The following is a 22,784-nucleotide window of genomic DNA, read 5'->3' as shown; positions in this document are numbered from 1 at the left end:
CTGGCAGTCATTTGACCACATGCATTGAATATGTTTTGACAAGGAGAAGCCTCACACCTTTAACAAGCCACAAACTTTCCAGCCAAGTTCCGAACTTGCTTTGCAGCCTGCATGTCCTCTTGCAACGCATTCATGCTTGCTAGGCAATGGGGGAAAATTCGATTCAGTTCTTATTTAAAAGTGGCTCTGTCAATGTCAGGGAACTGCCATCGGAGCCAGAGGCGGAGGCAAGGCTCCAGAGCGATGCTGGAGAGGTGCCCAGCAGGGAGAGAGGCAGCCCATCTGCTGGGGAAGGAAATCAACGTAACACCAGGGGTGAAGGGGGGCAGATGGGGGAATCGGAGAGAAGGCTCCAGGACTCTTCCCTGGAGACCAGCGGGGAGAGCACTGGTACTCCGCTGCCCACACCCTCCCTGCACAGAAGACTTCCGCGCAGGGAGAGTAGGAGGAGACTTGGCGTCAAAGAACTTCTTTGCTGGAAGAAGTTCAAGAAACGCCCACTGACGGATTCTGCCAGCGACTGACACAGCTACGAAGTGAAGGGCTGTCCAGACAGAAAGGGTTCAACCAGGGAACCTAGCCAGCAGTGGCGGCAACTTACGCACGAGCAACCCCTATAACCATTACAGTCAACTTCCACAATTTCCAAAACAATATGAGAACTGAAACACAGTTATCCTTTGAAATCCAGAGAGTTCCACCAGATTGGAGCCACAGCAAAATTCTCTGAATTTTGTGATGAAGTTCTCCAACCAAGCAATGCTTAGAAAAATAAGAAATAAAATGCATCGTTGCTTGCAGAAATTTGGACATCAGTCAAGACTGCATACAAAAATGGGTTTATTAGGAGACATTAACACTAAAATGCTTTTCATGAGTGTGTTGTTTTTTTAAGGGGGGAAAATCACAAATTGCTACAGAAATGTGAACTGAATTTTAGATTGGAAAAATGGGAAAGTGAGAATGTTAAAATGGACAGATCCTTCTACCCCTATCCTTGCAAAAAGGAGTTCAGGCAAAAGAAGTCTCCAACCTTCTTCTGCATAGCTTAGAATGAGTTTCTGTTTATCTACTTTAATATGCACATTCCCATTTTTTTTCCCTAAGTGGTGATATGAGCAGGACACATTGCTCACTTGGCTTTCCAACACTGTGCATTGCTGCTAGTTACTGAAAGGGTAGCAGAGTGCACAGCAGAGTGCAAAGGTAGCAGAGTGCACAGCATGATGCGGGCACAGCAGCAGAGCCATTCTGATGCTCCCAATGTTGCAGCCACATCTCACTGAGCTCTATGCTGCCTTGCCCCTCCCCATCTCAGGAACCAGCAGCAATGTGCCGCTTTGGGATGGTAGGTGAACAACACCATGCTGTGCACACCAACCCACCTCGGGCTGCTTTATACCTATAGTGGAATAGCAAAATATTGTCTCAATTCAGTCTACATGCATCAGAAATCAACTTATTTTTACAAGTATTTTATCTGCTACCAAATCCCTAATAAAGGTCCTATCATATACAGTATGGAGGTGAGACTGGCATCCCCAGGAAACAGGACTTTTTCTGTGGCATCCCCAAAGCTCTCCCAGGAGACAGGTGCATGGACAGGTGCATTCATTTTCCAAGAGCAAGTGGGCTTCATTGGACCTAGAAATTGTAGCAGAGTTTTGAGAACATGAAATGAACCCTGCTGCTAAAATTAGCCTGCCTGTGGGGTGAGTTCACCACTCCTAGTTGGAATGTTTAAATGTGCTGGCCATGAATATCTTTGAAACAAATGTCTTTTAAAAAAAGGGATTTGCCAGGCTGATGAAGACGTCCTGTGGAGAGTTTCGATGTACCTAACCCATGTTCCTGGCAGCAGCTGGCAGAGGCTCAGAGCCTAACTAGGGAAGGGAGGCTGTCTCTGTGTGAGAGAGAGACCTTTGATCTGCCCAGGTGTTCTTGCACTTCATACGCATGCAACTGGGCCTCCCAGAGTGGTCCCATATCAGAGGCTTTCAGCATTACCCAGTCATTACTTTTTCCACTAGACGCTACAGCTTTCACGCTGCGTTGGTTATAGAGCTGCTTCCCTTTTTCTTTTGCCATTTACATCCCACCATCTTCCATCCACAATAGGCAGCAGGGGTGGAGAAGGAGAAATTCAGCTCAGTTCACATTTGAATGTGGATATACCCAGGGCTCCTTTCTAGTGGGAACTCACTGGAACTCAGTTCCAGCACCTCTCAGGTGGGTGCCATTGCCATTATAGGAAAACATGGGAGGAGTTCGTGGTGAGTTCAGGCACCTCTTTTCCTTAAAAAAAAAAAAAAAGCACTAGATATGCAGTACCTAAATCACAATTCCAAAACAATACATGAACCAAAATGCAGCCATCCTTCAAAAATTTGCGCTGCTCCAACTTTTGCAGTGAAAGTCTCCATCCATATATTAATGCATGCATTAGAAGAAAGCCTCCATTGAAAAATGTATATATTTGTGAAAATACCATCAGACGTGGGGAAATTGCTTCCCGAAATATGCATACATGCAAAGCTCCATATAAAACTGTGTCTATTATAAAAAATGCACCTTAATGCTATTTATTTTTTATGTTTATTTTTCTTTTAAATTGCAAACTGATGTGAAAATGTAGTGAACTGAAGGCTTGCAAATTGAAATTGACATATGCATCCATCCCTACTAGGCAGGAAGGACACAGCCAGGTGAGCACAGAAGCAAGAGATGAACCTGTGTGTGGGTACAACATCACTCTCCACTTCCCTATCCCTCTTCCTGGGTTGCACAATCTTATTCTTACAACCACTCTTTGAAGTAGGTTAGACTGAGAGAGATAGACTGGTCCAAGATCAACCAGAGAGCTTCATGGCTGAGCAGGGATTTGAACCCAGGTCTTCCAGGTCCTAGTCCAACCTTCTAATCACTACACCACACTGGCCATCATTATTCTACTTTGTCTTGGACTGCCAGTAGAGGGCTAATATATCATCTGTTGAGCAGATCCAAGGCCTCTAGGTGGCTGTGCTGGAATAACAAGAGTTGCATGCGTATGGCATAATTGCCACTGCTACCCCAACCCCCTTGACTGTAATGGCACCAGATATTTCAGCGAAATGTGTTGTTGGCCAGCTCTCTGCCCTTCATATATTTAACAAGGAAAGATGCTAGCTCTGATAAGATCCCAAAGGGCTGCTAAACCAACCAGGCGGAGATTGGCACTCACTTCAAAGTGATTCTCTTATTAAGGTGGAACATTTGGATCAAGGCTCGCGAACACAGATAATGCTTCTTGCAGATGTCTACATACTCAGCAACTAGTTATTTACTTACTTACTTATTTAATTTATATACTGCCCTATACTGTGCCTGCAGGTCTCAGGGCAGTTCACAAGATAAAATGGCAATATAAAAACACAAAATACACAGTTCTTTTACATAAGAATATAATTGCAGAAAATGGTTACAATATGGGAGGCCATAAATGAAAGCTAGGGTGAGTTTTGATTCTCATACTCCATTGTTACTTAGTGGTTAATGTCCTTTGCAGATAAGCCATTGATTATTAATGTTCTCCATCAAACTATTTGGTGATCACTTCACTGGGGAGGTCATTGAGAACAATGTGTATATTTCCCACTGCTTCTTCTGTCATCATAAGCAGGGCTTGCACAGTTGCAGTTCCAATGTGAGGAGTTATAATAACATTTTTCGGTAGCAATAAGAGGTGATCCCTTGGCAATGGTTCAGGGTCAGCCACATCTAAAGCTGCAGCCTTAATAACTCCATTTTGGAGCGCTTCTACCAAGGCATCTTGATCAGCTACTGCGCCTCTGCAGATGTTGATGAGAGTAGCCATGGGTTTCATCAGCTGCAGCTCCCTTTTCCCAATGAGCTTGTGTGTCTCAGATGTCAGATTCACAACCAACATCACAGTCAGACTGCTGGAGCAAGTCTTCTATGTTTTTACAATAAGTGGCACCAATTGCCTGTTCTTCTTCCTCTTTTCTGTGATTCCTGTTGTGACAAAGGATGTTCATGTCAAAAGTTTTTGCTCTCTTCGCTAAGGTATACCCAATGCTGCCCATCCCAAAGATCCCAAGAGTGGCCCAGGTGACTTCTACTCCCAGCCAGTCAACTACAAAACGTGTGGTATCTGGAGATGTTGCAATGTGACAAGCTTCCACTAGTCTTCGTGCAGATGCTGACATTAACATCATGTCTATGTTCACTGTGGAGACAGAAACAGCATTTGGGGTCTTGGTTATTTTTACTCCAAAGCTAGAGATCAGTTTCAAGTCCAGAAGATTCAGTTAGAGAAGAGACTTCTCTTATCTGATGGTCGAAGGTTGGAGGAAACATTACAAATCTCCTGAGTACAGAAGCATCCCAAAGGCCCCTTCTGTGTAAAGTTAAGCAGCCGTTCTGATCTGTCATCAGTGCTTTTGATAAGCGTGGGAGATGCAGGAAGCTGCCTTATTCTGAGTCAGACCATTGGTCCATATAGCTCAGTATTGTCTCCATGGATTGGCAGCAGCTCTAAGGAATTTCAGGCAGGGTTCTCTCCCAGCTCTACATGGAGATGCCAGGGATTGAAACTGGAACCTTCTGCATGGTCTGCAAGTGAACTATAATCCTTCACCAATTGAGGAGGACAAAATGGCGGAGTTGTGGTTTTGTGGGCAAATGTTTTATTTTCAGATTGCCGCCCTCATTAAAGGAATCTTCACTGATTAATCGTATGAGTTCTAATGGATTGTTTAATTGATTAAAACTGCATAACTTTGCATAAGAATGAAGATGAAGCACACTGTTGTCATGTTGCTGTCTTAATACTGTGAACTGTCTTATCATTACGGTTTGGTCCTAGTAAGGTTTAGATGGGCTGTAATGGTACCCACATCCCAGCCCCCTTGCCGGAATAGAGGACCCATTGAGATGGCCCACCCCTAGAGACTAATGGAATCAGAAGGATTTCTGAATGCTCTGGGGGATTTTCCAGTTGCTGTGGTTGGTCTCACTTTGCAATTGCAGGATGAAAAATGTCATCAACATGATCACTCCCAGGTGTCCTTAGAGAGTTTCCTGATATAGTGAGGAGCTGTGCATGATGAAACAGGAGAGGTGGCAATGAGAGCATTAGGATCAACAAGTTCAACCTTGTTAGGCTGCTGCAGCCTGATGATTCTGGTCCTGATGATTCTGATCTGCTTCTGGTTACACAGACACCCTGCTGGGTCACGACAGTAGCTCAGCTAGGCCATCACCACGTTCTCACAGTGACTAACCAGATGGCCATGGAAGTTGTGGCCTTTTTCCGCCCATTAACCTAAAATAATGTGTCCCGTGTCTTCATTTCACAAGGGGGAGGGTACTTGCCACACAATATATATTGTGGTTTTTACGTTGATCTTTTCTGTGAATTGCCTTTATTCCTCCGGGTATAGGGCGGTACATAAATTCAATAAATAATAGCAATAACAATAATAATAACCACTGCCTCTGAGTAGGGAGGTGGAGTATGGTTGTTGTTACTGATAAGATTATCCTCCATGAATTTATCTAACCCACTTTTTAAACTATCCATTTAAGCATTTGACATTTAAGCATTGTATAAATTAATTAATAATAGCAACAACATTTTGGGCTGCTTCTTTCCTGCTACAAACCGATCTATTCCTGCAATATGAATATGGAACTTTCATTCTAAAAACAAAATGCTCTAGCTGGTGGGGGGAGGCGTGATTTGCTTGAATCCTCAGACTGCAAATTTGCAAATAGAAATGCACATCCAAGAGTTGCTATTTTGGGGTGTTGTTGTTTGGGGGGGATGCCAAATTGCAAATTTATATCATTTTCCACCCGCCCCCTCACCCAGCTTGGGTAGAATGCAAAAGCTGGACTCTTTAGCATGCAAGATTGTAGCCCAAGGTGGTATATGATTGCCAAATAGTACAGCTGAGAAATATATCAATAGCATTAGCAATCACTCTTTGTAAAAGGAGTGTGAAGAAAGGAACATATTGAGTTACAAAGTCCACAAAGGAATGGAAACATCAGTGAGATGTGTTTTCAAAGGGTTTCCTATAAAATAGTTTATGTTCTTCCCCTTTTCCCTTTTCACGCTTCTGGAGACAATAATTTCATTAAGCGATTAAGTGCTTTTATTCTTCTGAATGGTTCATAGGGCCCAAGAGCATGAATTTCAATTAGCGTTTCTCCCTTAGAAAGCAAAGGATGAGGAGGAAAAAGGAACTGCTCAGAAAGAGGCTTTGTTAGTGTGAGTCCTTATTACATATAGTTGTGTTAGCAGCAGCAGGTGGCAAGGTGGGCGGTACTTGGTCATCACCGAATGGTGGAGAGTGGGAGTACAGCCTATTAGTGACCACAGTATAGCAAGAGCAAAGGCAGGATAAAATCAGGGCTTTTTTCAGCCAGAACTCACTGGAACTCGGTTCCGGCATCTCTCAGGTGGGCATCATTGCCATTATAAGAGAAAGCGAGAGATGTTTATGGTGAGTTCTAGAACCTCTTTTTCTAGAAAAATAGCACTGGATAAAATGTAGAACAGCACTGTTCAAGTTTGTGGCTGCTGACAGACCAGAAGCATCAAGTGTAGGCCCAGATGTAAGATGTCACCAACCCACACCTCTGCCAGTGGTGACTGCCACCACCAGGTATGCTGCTGCCATGCAGTGCCATCAGTAAAAGCCAGATCATCTCACCTGCTGTCACTTCATGTTAGGCCATCAGATCTAGAGCGAGCCAAGCCCCAAGCGAAGACATTGGTAGACTCTTAAGGTGACTGTCACTTGACAGCTTTTCCATCTTACTGACAGGCAGCAGTAGACAAACTCATTTTGGTGGTGGGAGGAGACAGCTTAGCCCTTCCCAAAAGTTCCTAAATCTTTCAGATTCAGGTTCACCTTAACCACCTCCTGCCACCTTCCTCTCTCAAGAGGTGGCCTCTGTCTTCGTCTTCTGGCTTCTGTCTCCCTTCTATAACATCTTCTGAGGCTTAAATGCTGTCAGGAAGCTTGCAACATCTCGCCAGCCTCAACTTTGCCCAACAGCAGCTCCTTCAAGCTGATTGTTGGCAGGCTACTGATGAGTAAGCAGATGATCTTGTGGATTCTTCCTCCCATTCCACACCATGACTAATCATTATGCCCAACCATGACCTATGTGGGCAAATAGAATTATACCAAAGTCACTAACAGGTCAACGGTTAGCTGTGTGGCTCCAAAGTCTTACAAATCAACTCACCTGCCTTCCTGTTTGTCAGACAAGCTGAGTTTTATGCGATGTGTGGAGAAAGAGGGAAGGGGGAAGAAAAAACACCTCACCTATTTCCCTTCCTTGTTCCATATCTGGAAATTTGTTCGCAGAAGGTCAGGTCTAATTTTCTGATTGTGATAAGAAATGTCAAATGAGCAATTTTACCATTCAAAGTAAATGTATTGTGAATAGCTTTAAAGGACTTCCTCTGTGCTTGCTGCCAAGACTGGAAGACTGACAGGCACTCATGAAATCAGCAATCAAATATTCTCAGAATGCTTGACATCTGTCATGAAATGCTGGTGGTCATCACAGAAATCCTGTCAAAGTATCCACTATGACTGTTGGATATCAAGTATGATATTTCTGGATTAGGGAGACATCAAGTCCTGCAAGTTCCAGCCAGAGCTGCTTCTTAAGAAAGACACACAGTCTCTGAAACTGAGAGCCACCAGCAGTCATTTGTACAGGTCTGTTGCTCCCATGACCTTGCCCTCATTCTTAGTGCCACCGGCCCTTGGACTGGATGTACAGTAGTTAAGAAGTCAGGCAGGTGGCATCAGGTTGAGGACAAACTGAGGTTGGTGGAGCAGTGCCCCATTTGCCCTTATAGACCAGCCCCCAAAGCTTCCAGGATACACCCTTGCCCACCTCACATAGGATGGAGAGGGAGATAGGGTAGGCTGCCCAAGTATGCTTCTCTATGCTTTGCTCTGCAGCGGTAGGATAAAATAGCAGTCAGCATCTCTTTGTAGCTGACAGTCTCTTTCTAGGTGTAGCCCTTGCACTTAATACATGCCATGCTATTCTGGAGTTTTCATCCTAAGCTATTTAATGGAAAGAACAAATAAATACACCAAGGACTCTCTTTGAGAAGAAATAAGATGTACTGTAGCACTGTAGCAACACATTACAACAATTCAACAATGCTGTAAACAATGCGGCAATTAGATGACATGATCCCCTACTTCCATTCATTCTCTCAAGCGCTGGCCTACAAAAAGCCAAAAGAAAGACATGGGGAGGCTTATTTTTAAGGTATGTCTGCATCAGCACTCATCTGATTTCATTTCATTTCACATTTGTCCCTAGCTGCTATCCTGGAACTAATCTGCACACATTTCTCCATCTTCCTCCTTTTGGAACTGCAAGCTCAGGAAGATTTCCCCCCTCCCCTAATAAATGCTGAATTTGTGCAATTGCACTCAGACTCACCCTCATACATTTGATACACTGCGCCAAGTAAAAGGTGAGACAGGCTTGTGAAGTAGTAGGTTCAGAATATTGTATCAGGTGGGCTTTTGTTTTGTTTTGAAGCTTCTGCTACTAGAGGAATGTCCTAAGGTGTTTGGATGAATGGGAGGCAAGGCTATGATATCTCCAATAACATATTACAATAGTTAAGCATCTGTATGTAATGTTTCTTTAGATTTAAAGTTCTGATTAGTTGAACGAAATTCAACATACTGGAGTTCACAGTGCCGTTATAGGAAGTGCCTGACTAGTTCAGATAGCTACTACCTTAAACAATCATGGCTCGCCTGCAAACAATTATGGGAATTGTAGTTTGTTAAAAGTGCTGAGAGTTGTTAGGAGACTCCTGTTCCCCACACAGTGTTACAGTCCTCTGAGTGGTTTAACAATTGATCCCTCTTCCTAAGGGACCATCAGAATTGTAAGGATAATAGGGCTCTCTTAACAACTCTCAGCTGCTTCCATAACAAGCTACAGTTCCCAGGACCTTTGCAGGGGAAGCCACGACTCTTTAAAGTGGTCTTGCAGTGCTTTAAATGTATGGTGTGGTTGTGGCCTTAGTAATTGCTATCATCTGAAGGTCCAAAAACACCCAGAGGGCAAGAGGTTCCCCATCTCTGTGTTGGATAATGGCAAGTTCTCTCTTAATTCAGGTGCATCATACCCTCACACCATATAATAGTTCCCCTGGTGGTAGAACAGCCAAACAGAAGAATCTGCTGGTGTCACTGGCATGACGCTTGGTCAGAGCTTTGCACATCTGATCTGCTCATCAAATAGAGGGCAATGCACTGGCCCTTAGTGGTAACCTCTTTCACAACCCCACAGCCCCAGGTCTGTCTTAGGACACAATTCTTAAGTTGAGTGGAGCGATTACTTCTTGTAAAGGCCAAGGGCATGATTCTGACAGAGGATGTCCTTGTGAAATCATGTGGCTTGTAAAACTGTCAGGAGGACAAATGCCTTTTTAAATAGTCTCCTCCTTCGACCCAAGCTAAGACATAATTAGCAAGCATCATTATGAGGAGTATATGTCTGGTGATTAGCCACCTCTCATGAAGCATCCTTCTCTTGTGCTGGGAGGGTATCTCTCCATGCAGATGTGAAAGGTGGTGACTCAGAAGCAGTGGCTGATGCCCACTGAGACTGGCAGTGCCAAAGGCAGGAAGCCTGAACAATAGGTGGAACCAGAGCCGATGATGGGCAGAGCCAACTAATTCTGATTCTCCCCCTTCTCTTCCCACTGAAACTAAGGAGGAGGAAGCTGTCGGCCAGAGGCTGCAAACCCCAGGGCTGCAGTAGAACTTCCTCCCTCAGAAAGGTGGTAGACTCTCCTTCATTGGAGATCTTTAAACAGAGGTTGGATGGCCATCTGTCAGTCATTCTTTAGCTGTGATTCTTGCCTTGAAGGCTGTTGGACTAGATGGCCCTAGATGATTCTAAGCAAGGAGGCAGGCAGGTGGGGGGCTGGCTATGGGGCAGACTGAGGATGGTGGGGCATCTTCCACTGCACTCAGAGCACTACAACAACGTACAAGAAGCATCAGCATGAACACGACATCGGTTCCAGCAGCCACAACAGTGGGAGAATCTTAAGTGTGTGTGACAGTCGGGTTTGCCCTTCGATAGCTGCTTCCATTCCTCTCCGGTGACTCTGCTGCTGGCGAGACACACCAGACTGACAACCCTCAAGACTAGAGGCCATCATTTATTCATTCAGAGGCCTGAAGTGCATGTTCCCCCCACACCAGCCTTCCTTGCTTGTTACAGAGAGAAAGATGGATCATTCCTTTTAGCAGCCAACTAGAGTGGACTGTGCTGATCACGCTGGAGGAGAAATGGGGCTACGAACAAAAAAGAGGTTACTGTTTAGGGGTAGGGGAAGACCCTGAGATATGGAGAGATAAAGATGGACAGGACAATCTGTTTCCAATCTGTCCGTTTTGCATGTCTTCATTCATAAGTCTGTTCTCTCCTGTTTCCAATTTGATCTGTGATCTAAAATTGTTGTTGTTGTCGCAACAGTAGCAACAACATTAATAATTATATTTCATCTGAAGATTCACATTAAATTTATAATCATTGGCATAGATTATTTAATAATCACTGACCCACTTGTTTTAAAGGCAGAATTTGGCTCAATTGTTGTAGTTCCATAAGAATAAAAATTCTTTCTTTTTTCCCCCAAACATTCTAGCCTACTATTCCAAAATTCACCATGACATATGAGGAGAAGGAGGAAAGTGATGCACAAATAGCTATTTACTTTTGATGATTTATAATGATAAGCATAGGGTTATTATGATATTGATTGTGTTTTATTGTACTGATTGTGTTTGATTCACTGGATTATAGCTGCTTGTTTGAGGTACACCTGGTGTATTTGGCATGGAACACAGAACATGCCTTATACTGAGCATTGGCCCATCTAGCTGAGTACCATCAATGCTGATTGGCGGTGGCTCTCCAGAATTTCAGACAATACATTTTTCCCCAAGCACTGCATTGCAGGGGGTTAGACTAGATGAACCTCATGGTTCCTTCCAACTCTACAGTTCTACTGTTTCCATTCTTCTACCTGGAGATACTAGGAACTTAATGAAGCACAGTGGACCAACACCAGCTGATGACATGGCTCCCCAAATCTCTTTTCTGATGAGAGCAGCTTTTGCATCTCATTTGGAAACCAAGGACCCAGAGTCTGGAGGAAGAAGCCAGATGCTTGAAGTCCAGTGTGAAGTTTCCAGTCTGTGTTGATTTGGGGAGCCATGTCATCAACAGGTGTTGGTCCACTGTGCTTCATTAAGTCCGGGGTCAATGCAGCCGTCTACCAGGAGATTTTGGAGCACTTCATGCTTCCTTCCGCAGACGAGCTTTAAGGGGACGCTGACTTCATTTTCCAGCAGAACTTTGGCACCTGCCCACACTGCTAAAAGTACCAAAACCTGGTTCAATGCCCATGGGATTACTGTGCTTGATTGTCCAGCAAACTCGCCTGACCTGAACCCCATAGAGAATCATGGGGCATTCCCAAGACAAAGATGAGAGACATGAGACCGAGCAATGCAGAAGAGCTGAAGGCTGCTATTGAAGCATCCTGGTCTTCCATAACACCTCAGCAGTGCCATAGGCTGATAGTATCCATGCCACGCCACATTGAGGCAGTAATTGATGCAAAAGGGGCCCAAACCAAGTACTGAGTACATATGCATGCTTCTACTTCTCAGAGGTCCAATATTGCTCTATTTGCAGTCCTTGTTTTGCTGATTTCATTTAATATTCTAATTTTCTGAGATTGTTAATTTGGGGTTTTCAAAAGCTGTACACCATGATCATCACAATTATAACAAATAAAGGCTTGACATATCTCGCTTTGCATGTCATGAGTCTATCTCATATATTAGTTTCACTTTTAAGTTGAATTACTGAAATAAATGAACTTTTCCACGATATTCTAATTTTCTGAGTTTCACCTGTAAAAGAGAGAGAGATACCAGGGTGCTGTTTTCAAGCCAAACAGATGCTCTACAACTGAACTATGACTCTCCGCCCCCCCCCCAGGATGTTCACCAAGATTTACTCACTGATACTCTTCCTCACTGATATCCCATAAACATGGACTGTGTTGATTCCATGAAAGATGGAGGCCCTTCTTCCTTAGATTAGGACATTATGCAAATGTCCTACATCATCCTTGGTCTCTTTTCTGCCCTGAAGTGTATCCACAGTTATAAGACTGAAGGTTGCAAATAAGGATTCAGGTAGGTAGCCGTGTTGGTCTGACACAGTCGAAATAATAAAAATAAAAAATTGTCCAGTAGCACCTTATAGACCAACTAAGTTTGCTCTGGTATAAGCTTTTGTGTGCATGCACATGAAAATTTATACCAGAATAAACTTAGTTGGTCTGTAAGGTGCTACTGGACATTTTTTTAAATTTTTTAAATGAAAATAAGGAGTGAGGAACCTCAGGTTCAAGGGCCAAATGTGACCCTCCAGGCCTCTCCACCTGGCCCTTGGGAATCTTCCTGGGTCACACATCCTCCTCAGCCTTCTTCCCAGGCTACACCCCTTGCCCCTTCCTTGGGTGTTTTTGCCTGACTAGAATGCATCCTGGGTCCAACCACCAGTGGCATGTGACCCCCAAAACAGTTCTGCAGAAGGAAAAGTGGCCCTTGGTTATAAAAGTGCTCCCTACTGCTGGTACAGGTGGTGGAGAACCAGGAGAAGGATGATATATTTGAAGCAACATGTGAAGAACTGTGAGATAATATGGGATGAAGATCTCTAAAATGTAGCCCTCCTCTTTTACAAAGAATGGAAGGTTCTTGCTTGTATACGTGCACCGTGTTCACCTCAAGGCACCTTCCTGTGGTCCCTGGCTGGCGTACAGGATGAAAAAAGTTGTTGTTGCTCTTACAATGCAGAAGGTTAAGTCTTTCAGTTACTGTCTCGGTGTTTTTGTTAAGCAACATTGTTCCCCCGGTTTTATGAATGCTAAGGTCATCCAATCCTCATAGCCATTGTGACATGATTTGTGAGATTCTCCAAAGGCCAGGTGCTGCTCCCTGCCAGCCTCTGAGTGCACATCATATTTGCTGCTTGATTTGTGGAAGGAGGCTTGGAGACTTCATGGAGGCAATAACAGGGATCAAGGGCCAAGAGGAGGGCATGGGAGAGAGAGAGAGAGAGAGAGAGAGAGAGAGAGAGAGAGAGAGAGAGGCTGCTATTTAGGAGAATTGGCCCTGTGGCTTTTATGGGGCAAGCTGTCTTCAGAGGCATCAGCATTAACACTCTAGAAGAATTTGTTTGGCTTCTTCATTGCAAAGGCCAGCCCTGCCGTTATTTATTTGCCATCATTATATCCCATGTTTTAAGGGGGAGGGGACACCTCTCAGAGCACGTTTGTTTTTAAAATTCACTTCTAAAATGGATGTTGCGCTCAGGCTCCCAATCTAAAAAGAGAGGACTCAGGAGGGGAAAGGGATGTGATGAAGGAGGGCAAAGTAAGCTCAGGTTCCTAAGGTTACAGCTGATGTCAGTGGCAATTTTGGGTAGCCTGTCCTTGCAAAAGAGCACATGGGGGGAAGTGCCTCTCAGGCTGCAATAAAAGGTTCACTGCTCTAAACATAAAAAAGGACCAGCCTTGAGCAACCCATGATGACCAATTGTTTGCATCAGTTAGATATCAATTCTCAGAAGTGCAGAGAGAGCACCCCTGGGTGTGCCTTGCCTGCTTTCATCCCCATGCAAATCTTATACCACCCATGAGACACTGACTGCCTTCACACAGCAGATTATTACATTTTCACAGCCTTTTCCTAACTTTAATTTCTGCCTTATATTTGACTTTACACACTTCCAGGAATGCCATGGAACATAGCACAAGTTTAGTGCACATTGTGGGCCCAGTGTGTCTCCAGGCACGCCGGCAATGAGCTCTAAACTTGTGCAATATCCCACAATATTTCTGGAAGTGCCTTTTATGTAGTGTGGCAGCTCAAATATAAGGCAGAAACCAACAGTTAGTTAAATGCCATGCAAACGAAATCACTTGCCGTGTGAATGCAGCCACTCTCCAGCTGAGCCAGGCGGTTAATCCAGTAGACTGGGCTCCCAGTCAATTTTTCTGAACACTGTTGGATCCCTTTCTTTTCTTTTCTTTTTTCAACTTACCCAACTCTCTTGCTTGTCCCTGTCTATAAACTCATGATCAGTTGTAATGATCCCATTGATTCCCCCCCCTTTTTTTTTTACATTCAGAACCCTGCAGGGAGAGAAATGATGTTACACTGCATTTATTTTAAGGGGTTTCATTTTTATTCATGAAGAGACATTTGACCTGAAAGAAGATATATTGCACCTTCCTGAAAAAGTAAATGGCACTGAAGGCATTTCTTCTGCATATGATTTTGATGCACCAATATAGCCTTCACGTTCACCTTTCCCTGGCATATAAAAAATCCATGGCAGCCTTTCCAGGGTCACTTTTCTCCAGAGAAGAAAGGATCGAGTACTCTGGGAACCTTTCTAACTATTTTCCTTATTTGCAGATGCAGATGTTGAGGCTATAGAAGGAAGCACACATGAAATAGCACATACAATTTTCTCCTCTGGGTCTGCAGGTAAAAACTTATTTGATGTGCATTACAATATGGCTTTGAACAAAGATCAGCTCCTTTCCCCATCTGGGGTCATTGTCATATACTAATGACCAGATGATAGCAAGCTAAAAAAGACCAAACTATACCAAACTTAGAGAGAGAGAGCCGTTTCTTCATTTTGCATTACAGAACACTATAGGAGGTGTGGGCAACTTATGGTCCTCCAGATGTTGCTAGGCTTTACCTCCCAGAATTCCTGATCACTGGCCAAGCTGGCTGGTTGGTGCTGAATTGGGGAGGGGGTGTCTCATCTCAGCTAGGAAATGAATGGACAACAAGGCTCTCAATGGCTACTAGCCATGATGACTACTGTCTAAGAAAGTATGCCTTTGTATCCAAGTTGCTTAGAGCCACAAGTGAGAAGAATGCTTTTGCATTCAGGTATTGTTCATGGGTTTCCCCTAGTAGGCATCTAATTGACCACTATGCAGATGGGCCTTGGGTCTGATCTAGCAGGACTCTTCTTATGTTCTGACAAAGCCCAAACACGTATTCAATGTGTCCAGGACTCAGACTCCCCTTTCCTTCATCAGACCCCACGGGCACATTTTTCTGGAATTAACTTCTATTCAAAATCACCACTTTCCAGCCGACTCAAATAGGTACCAAAATTAGTGCAAGAGTCAAGTAAGTATGGGGAGGAGGTGAATTTGGAATAGTTCTGCTCTTGTGTGATTTTATTTAATCAATTTCTTCTCCTCATTATTGCACATTCAATACAAAGTTTTTTGGTTTTTTTCCTGTGGCCATAAGAAAAAGAAATCAGTGCTAGGGGGGATTAATTTCCCCTTGTTCTGCTAATGGAGCAATTTTCCACTTGTCACTCTGAAAATCTCAAGGCAGAGAAGGCTTGCAGTTAGCAAGTGAAAAACGATTTGGGGAAAACGGCAGGACTCAAGTCATTAGGGTCCCAGGAACATTCAAAACAAGGGTGGAATTCTCTCCTCTGATCCGTAATGTGGATCTGCAACTTGCCAGCTTCTTTTATCTGTATAAGCAGAACCTTATTGCATTGTTTTTTTTAGATGCAACAGAGAGTCTGAAGAAAGTATCATGAAGCAGTCCCATTCTCATGGCCTGAGCACTAGAAAAACAGGGAGGGACATACAGCAATGTGGTGCCTGCCAGATGCTGTTGGACTACAATTCCCATAATCCCTGATGAATGGCCATGTTGACTGGAGCTGATGGCAGTGGCTTTACCATAATAAAAAAAATGGTAAAAATAATTGTAATGGTTCTAGGGGTTGCTCGTGCATAAATCGGCGCCACACCTGGCTGGGTTGCCTGAGTAAACCCTTTCTGTCTGGACAGCCACTCACCCGTGGCTGTCTCAATTGCTGGCAGAATCCGTCAGTGGGCATTTCTTGAACTTCTTCCAGCAAAGAAGCTCTTTGACGCCTAGTCTCCGCCTACTCTCCCAGCGCGGAAGCCTTCTGCGCAAGGAGGGTGTGGGCAGCGGAGGACCCGTGCTCTCCCCGCTGGTCCCCGGCGGGGAGTCATGGAGCCACCTCGCCAATTCCCCCATCTGCCCCCCTTCTCCACTGGTGCTACGCTGATTTCCTTCCCCAGAAGATGGGCTGCTTCTCTCCCTCCCGGGACGCTCTCCAGAATCCCTCTGGAGCCCTCCCTCTCCCTCTGGCTCCGATGGCAGTTCCCTGACAATAATAATACATGGGGTGTGGTAAATTGGCCCCCATTCAAGGGTGAGAGCAACATAATCAAATGCATACAACTGTAATTGTATATAGTTTCCTGCTTGGCAGGGGGTTGGACTCGATGGCCCTTGTGGTCTCTTCCAACTCTATGATTCTATGATTCTATAACTAGTTATGTATTGATACTTATAAAATTATGCTGCATAAATATTATACCATATGGGGCTTGACTCTGTTATGCACATTATAAATATCTATAATATACATTTTTTTTATTCTAAAAAAATATTTTCATACATATCTTTGGGCTATTTAAAAAAAAAGAACCCAACAATGCACAAGCACCTTCATCGTCAGAATATACTTGATGCAGGAAGAAGTCTGATGTAGGCAGACTGGATTGGGTCAGAATTCTGTGTATAAAACTGTTTAAAATGAATTTCTCCTTTATCCCTAAACTGGATTTCAAGAGCAGTGGAACACAGGACAGAGACAACCAGGGGAACAGTAAAGACACAGTAAAGCAAAATAAGCAGGGTCACTCCCTAATTGCTCGTGAATTGGGGGTTATTTAAGCAAGCCTTTCCCTGTAAGCTGGTCACAGCCTAGCACCACTGTGCAAATGCCTTAGAAAGAACTCACCGCATGAACCCTGCCTTTCCCTCTTTAAAATGCAGCGCTATAATGCTAGCAGTAAAGTTCTATCTATATGGAAATGTGCATTTCTGGCATTTCTCTTACAATAATCAAATGATTTTAGAAATGTCTTCTAATGCGCAGCTAATAAAAGTTTGCTTTTTTAAAGTCAGCCTAAAGCTGTTTGCACAATAAGGAGCAGATTTATAATGTACTTTCTTTTTTTCCTTTTCCTTTTTTGCAATGTTGCCTTTTGCTGTTGTTCATTACAAACTCTTCCAATAGACAAACCTTTCGGCCATGGCTCTGTGCTATTTAATCCATGCACTCACTCTGCCGGCTGCACTGACTTCACACCACAGGTTGCAAACACCTATAACTGTAATGTCTGTTTCCATACCCCAGGGGACAAAGTCTCAAGCGGTGTCGCTCCACCTGCCTGACCTGCCTGGCCAGCCAACAGTAGCTCTGCTCTGACACCAAGTGGATTGCTTATCCTCACGGTTTGCTCTCCCCCGGCGTGTTTCTAACTGGTGCCAATGCCCCCTGGGAGTATTGATTAGCCATTGAAATCTTGTTGCAAGTAATGATGAGGCTATTAACTAGAGGACATAAAAGCAAAGTTGGTGTAACTAGAAATTGTGTAAAACATGAAGTGTCTTGTGATGTTTCATGTGGTCGATCAATTTCCGGGATTGTTTCTTCTTAATACTGCTCTGGATTACATTGTGCACACTGAAAAGCTCCCCATATCTTACCCAGAAAATAGAGTGGCAGGGGTCCTAACTACATAAACATTGCAAACCAAGGCAGCAGGCAGAAAAGGTGAGTCAGATACGTAGTCACATGATCTCTCCATGTTTACACTGAATCCATGGAGACGGAAGAGGTATTGTGCTGTTATAAGGAAATAAAACCTGCTCCTTTTTCCTTATGGGGTACCCAAGAGCTCATACAGAGTCCTTAAGAAGGTTCTCTATCCATAGGAGAAAATAACAGAGGCCAACCAGAGAATATTGAGAAACAAAGCAGCTAGTAAGCATGATTTTTATTAAACTGTTGCAACAGGGTGCTCACCCCCTCCCCCCACGCAGGAGGGAGGAGGAACCCAGAACAAAGGTGTGCAAGCCCTTATATAGACTTTTGAAATTGCCACCCTGTAGCTCAAGGTATTGAATTATGGTGCTGGAGGAGACTCTTGAGAGTCCCATTGACTGCAAGAAAATCAAACCTCTCCATTCTTAAAGAAATCAGCTCTGAGTGCTCACTGGAAGGACAGTTCGTGAAGTTGATGCTCCAATACTTTGGCCACTTCATGAGAAGAGAAGACTCCCTGGAAAAGAACCTGATGCTGGGAAAGATGGAGGGCACAAGGAGAAGGGGATGACAGAGGATGAGATGGTTGGATAGTGTTCGTGAAGCTACCAGCATGAGTTTGACCAAACTGTGGGAGGCAGCGGAAGACAGAAGTGCCTGGCGTGCTCTGGTCCATGGGGCCATGAAGAGCCAGACACGACTAAACGACTAAACAACAACAACAGCTCAAGGTAAAGGTAAAGGGACCCCTGACAGTTAAGTCCAGTCATGAACGACTCTGGGGTTGCGGCACTCATCTCACTTTGCTGGCCAAGGGAACACACGTTTCTCCGCAGACAGTTTTTCTGGGACATGTGGCCAGCAGGACTAAGCTGCTTCTGGCAAAACCAGAGCAGCGCACAGAAATGCTGTTTACCTTCCCGTCGGAGTGGTACCTATTTATCTACTTGCACTTTGACGTGCTTTCAAACTGCTAGGTTGGCAGGAGCTGGGACCGAGCAACAGAAGCTCACCCCGTCGCGGGGATTCAAACCACCGACCTTCCAATCAGCAAGTCCTAGGCTCAGTGGTTTAGACCACAGCACCACCCCCCAATACATCATACATACATCACAGAAGGGGCGGTCTACAGCAGAATCCTGTCTGGCAGGAAACCTGTTAATGGGTTTAGCTGGAGAGCCTGGTCATTCTTTTGTGATGATAAATACTTAATTCCGGAGTCCAGGTCACAGGCTCACCCTATTCATACACAAATGTGCCCTTAAGGCAGGATTTGTGAGCACAGAGAGAATGGGGAGGCTTTTCCCATTTCCATCCAAACTGTAGAGGAATATTTGAGGTCACTGAAAGAGTCAAAATGGGCTGTTTTCCTGTCCTGTTTCAGACATGTGTTTTATATATTTATGTATGTGTTTGCCTGGTACATTTATGAACATGTATTTTATATCTTTGACCTTATAATTCTCATAACAGTGCCCAGTGACCCCATCACTGACCCCACGGGAGGAGAGAGGCCCATATGGAGGAGGGGGAGATCAAAGGCTGCCAGTCATGATGCCCCTGCTCTAATGATTCTGAATGCCAACTTCTGGAGGGTACAGGAGAGGAAAATGAACTTCTACTCAGATTCTGCTTGAGGATTTCCCTGTCTTGTTGTGAGAACAGGATGCTGGACTCAAAGCGGCCATTGGCTATTTTTCCAGAAAAAGAGGTACCAGAACTCGCCATGAACCCTTGTTCACTTATAATGGGCATGGTGTCGAACTGAGAGGTGCCGGACCTCAGTTCCAGTGAGTTCTGGCTGGGGAAAAACCCTGGTTCTTACTGTATGGCCAGTGATGAGCCTGAACAATGTGTGTCCAATGTGTCTCCAAGTGTAGGTCTTGTATATGCAGTTCGGAACCTTCCTACTTCCAGGGCTCCTAGTCAAACAGTGATCCTACACATATACAGCTTCTAGGTTTGGAGGCTCCCACACAGGAGACTGGGAGTAGGGACAGCTACGCATCCATGCACATGAAAAAATATGGCTGTGGATGTTATTCTATACTCCCGTGATCAAACACAATGACTGAATTTTTATATTATTATTGTTAGAATAGCACCTTCTAATAGCACTAAATATAAGAGGATAGGTTCTTGCCCTGATGAACTTACAATCCAAGACCCAGTGCAGAGGAAGAGTAGAGAAATGGGGCAAGGGTGAAAGGGTAACCCCAGTTCCCTTTTTGAAAGCATGTTTCTAGTCCTCAGTGCTGCGGAAACAAGCCTGAAGACCTCACAAGGCTATGCAATCACTTCACATAGCTAGCAGTAGCAGCAGGTGGACAAGGGACTGGGAGTGAAGAAGAGAAGTTGTACAAAACAACTCAATAAGGTTCTGGGATCCTATGCCCTCCCTCCTATTACCTCCCCATATTCTCTCCTGTCTCTGGAATCACTGTTTATTTCTCCCCCCCCCCCAAAAAAAAGGTTTGAAGATCAGGGTTACAATCAAGCTTGTTAATGCAAACTAAATAGGAATATCTGTATGCATTATATTGATTTCCCATGCGAAGTTTGCATGGAGACTATGAAGGCCACGTGTATAGAATTTTCCTGGGTTTGGGCACAAAATATGTGCAGCCCAAGAGAAGAAGTGGGAGGACGAAACTCTCTTTCCCCATGTCCCAAATTTTCCTCCAATTGTGGCTTTCTATCACTCCCCCCTAGCAATGCGAAAGTAAAATATTCATGTAGCGCCATTATTCTAATGGCTCTTCCGATTATGGATGCCGCAACCAGCTCACAAGCCATCAGAGGAGCCCCCCAATTGTCTGCTCCATTTCTTAGTTTAGCTTTACGACTATTGCCATGGGTTGGCATTAAATCCTAACTAGTCAGCAGCGCATTCTCGATCAGAATTTGTCAAGCAACAACAGGAGGCTGGCTGGAGGTAAATATATGCATAAATATAAATGCAAGCACTGTCCAAATCTGGGATGGAAGTAATATGAATAGGAAAGGTTTTTAAAAGGGGGGCATATGCTTATTGCTTTTGATTCTAGATGCAAGAAAGTGCAGCCATGGTTTTACGGACTGCAGGATGGTCTACACATACAGCAGAGAGGAATTGTGGTGTAGTGGTTATAGCAGCCTTCCCTCTGCTGGTGTCCTGCCTCGTACCCAACAAATGCAGATAGAGGCTCTTACATGTAAGTAAGAGATATTTATTCAGGCAAGCAATGGTACAGGCTTGGCAGCAGATGCGGAGTTCAGGACTCATGGTTCAGGAACCAGGCAAGACATTCAGAACTGGATGGAAGCAGTGAAGACTAACTCTTTAATTAGGATGATGTGGTGCAGGGCTCTGCATTTGAAGAGACTGCAATGTGGGAGAGACTGACAGAGAGTAGAGTTTTGGATTCGGTAAGCTAACCTTGCCATGGGATGCTGGTTGCCTCCTTGGAGGAGACCTTAGGTGCGAGCAGTGGACTTTGGCTGTCTCTTAGAGTCTTTAAGCTGTTCCTCTCCATCTCCCTTCAACCTATATATTTGTAAATAAATGCAGATATGACATTTGCACCTACTGATCTCTTTCCAACAAGAAACCAAACCTGCATAAGCTATGCTCCTAAAATTCCTGGCTGCTTGGCGAAGTGAGGGGGGTACAACAATATTGTATCTTATCAAAGGAACCCTCCCCTCTACAGCCAGGCTAGGGAGTTGCTCTTCAATCACAACTCCCATCATTCCTGACCACTGGCAGTGTTGGCTGAGGTTGATGGGAGTTGAAGGGAGGGTCACAATTTCTCCAGCCCTACTCTATAATTTGGCAGCACTTGGATATTTTTCCAGCCCAGTTGTTTCCTTTCCTTTAATATTTTTCCTTTCCTTTCCCTTTCTTTCTTTCTTTCTTTCTTTCTTTCTTTCTTTCTTTCTTTCTTTCTTTCTTTCTTTCTTTCACCTCAACTTTATTTTCTTCTTTTTCCTGTGTTTGGGGCCTTTATTAAGGTCCAGGGATTGCATACTCCTGGTAGATGGTTGCTGGTGGAATGGGTGAGGGGGGGGGGAAATGTCTGTCTCCCAAGGTGAGAGACTGGGATGGCATGTATTACTCAGGGTAGATCCACTGAGATTAATGGCAGACCCTCCCTGATTTAGAGAAGTCATCCTGGTTTCTGATTTGATCCTGGAATGTCCCACTTTTCCTTAGGAAGTCCCTATTTTCATTGGAGAAATGTTGGAGGGTATGGAGCTATCTGACCCCTAAGCCATTTTGTTATGTTTTTATATATGTTTGAAGCCACCCAGAGTGGTTGGGTCAACCTAGTAAGATGTGTGGAGTGTAGATAGTAAAAATATAAATATAGAATGGAACGTCCTTATTTTCATTGGAGAATATATTGGAGGATATGTAATGCGCCTAAGTCATCCATGCATACTTATTACAAAAGGTTGACTCATGAGTATAGCTAGGACTGGGTGCAGTCTGGAGCCTCTGGCATATCAGCAGTTAAACACACAGGTAGCACACAAAGCATTTCTGGCAATCAAAATGGCCGCAGAGAGCTTCAGTGGCAAAGCTGAGAAGGCACCAGAGCACCAAGAGAGCAAAGCAGCTGTAACTTCTAGGGCAAGCTGAGAGCTGATGGAAAGAGAAAGATAGCTGGCAGGGGAGAAATGATACAACAGCTCAAAAGGAGAAGGGGGAAACGCAGACAGATCTCCTCCCAACACAATGAGCTCCTTAGAGGCAGCAATCAAAGCTAATAGTTCTATTAACAAAACAACAAAAGGCCCCAGCAAATTTGCTCTCTTCGGTTTTCAGGACAGTTGCAGAGTGCAGTGGCATTAGGAAGATGTTATCCCGAAATTGCTTCCCCGCTGTCAAAGTAGAAAGGAGGCCAGGTGCAGTCATTGTTGGCAGTGAAATCTGGAAGCTCAGGCTCAGCAAAAGGATCACGGCAGTCCTACTCCTTTGTCAATTTTCTTTAAGCCGC

At 44.3% G+C, this 22,784-nt stretch overlaps 1 protein-coding gene across 1 annotated transcript in view; it reads right to left on the bottom strand.

The window, feature by feature from the left end:
• Positions 1–3,580: 3,580 nt before the first annotated feature.
• LOC309357368 (glyoxylate/hydroxypyruvate reductase B-like) overlaps positions 3,581–22,784 on the bottom strand; it is a gene marked incomplete at both ends in the record, with an annotated part of 37,993 nt that continues 18,789 nt past the window's right edge. Inside the window, 2 exon segments of the mRNA XM_081889502.1 lie at positions 3,581–3,932; positions 3,934–4,228. Coding sequence (XP_081745628.1) covers positions 3,581–3,932; positions 3,934–4,228 — 647 coding nt within the window.

Source organism: Podarcis melisellensis, assembly GCF_964234715.1.
Source record: "Podarcis melisellensis genome assembly, chromosome: 15".
NCBI classification, from domain to species: domain Eukaryota; kingdom Metazoa; phylum Chordata; class Lepidosauria; order Squamata; family Lacertidae; genus Podarcis; species Podarcis melisellensis.
This window is presented reverse-complemented; position numbering and strand designations above follow the sequence as displayed.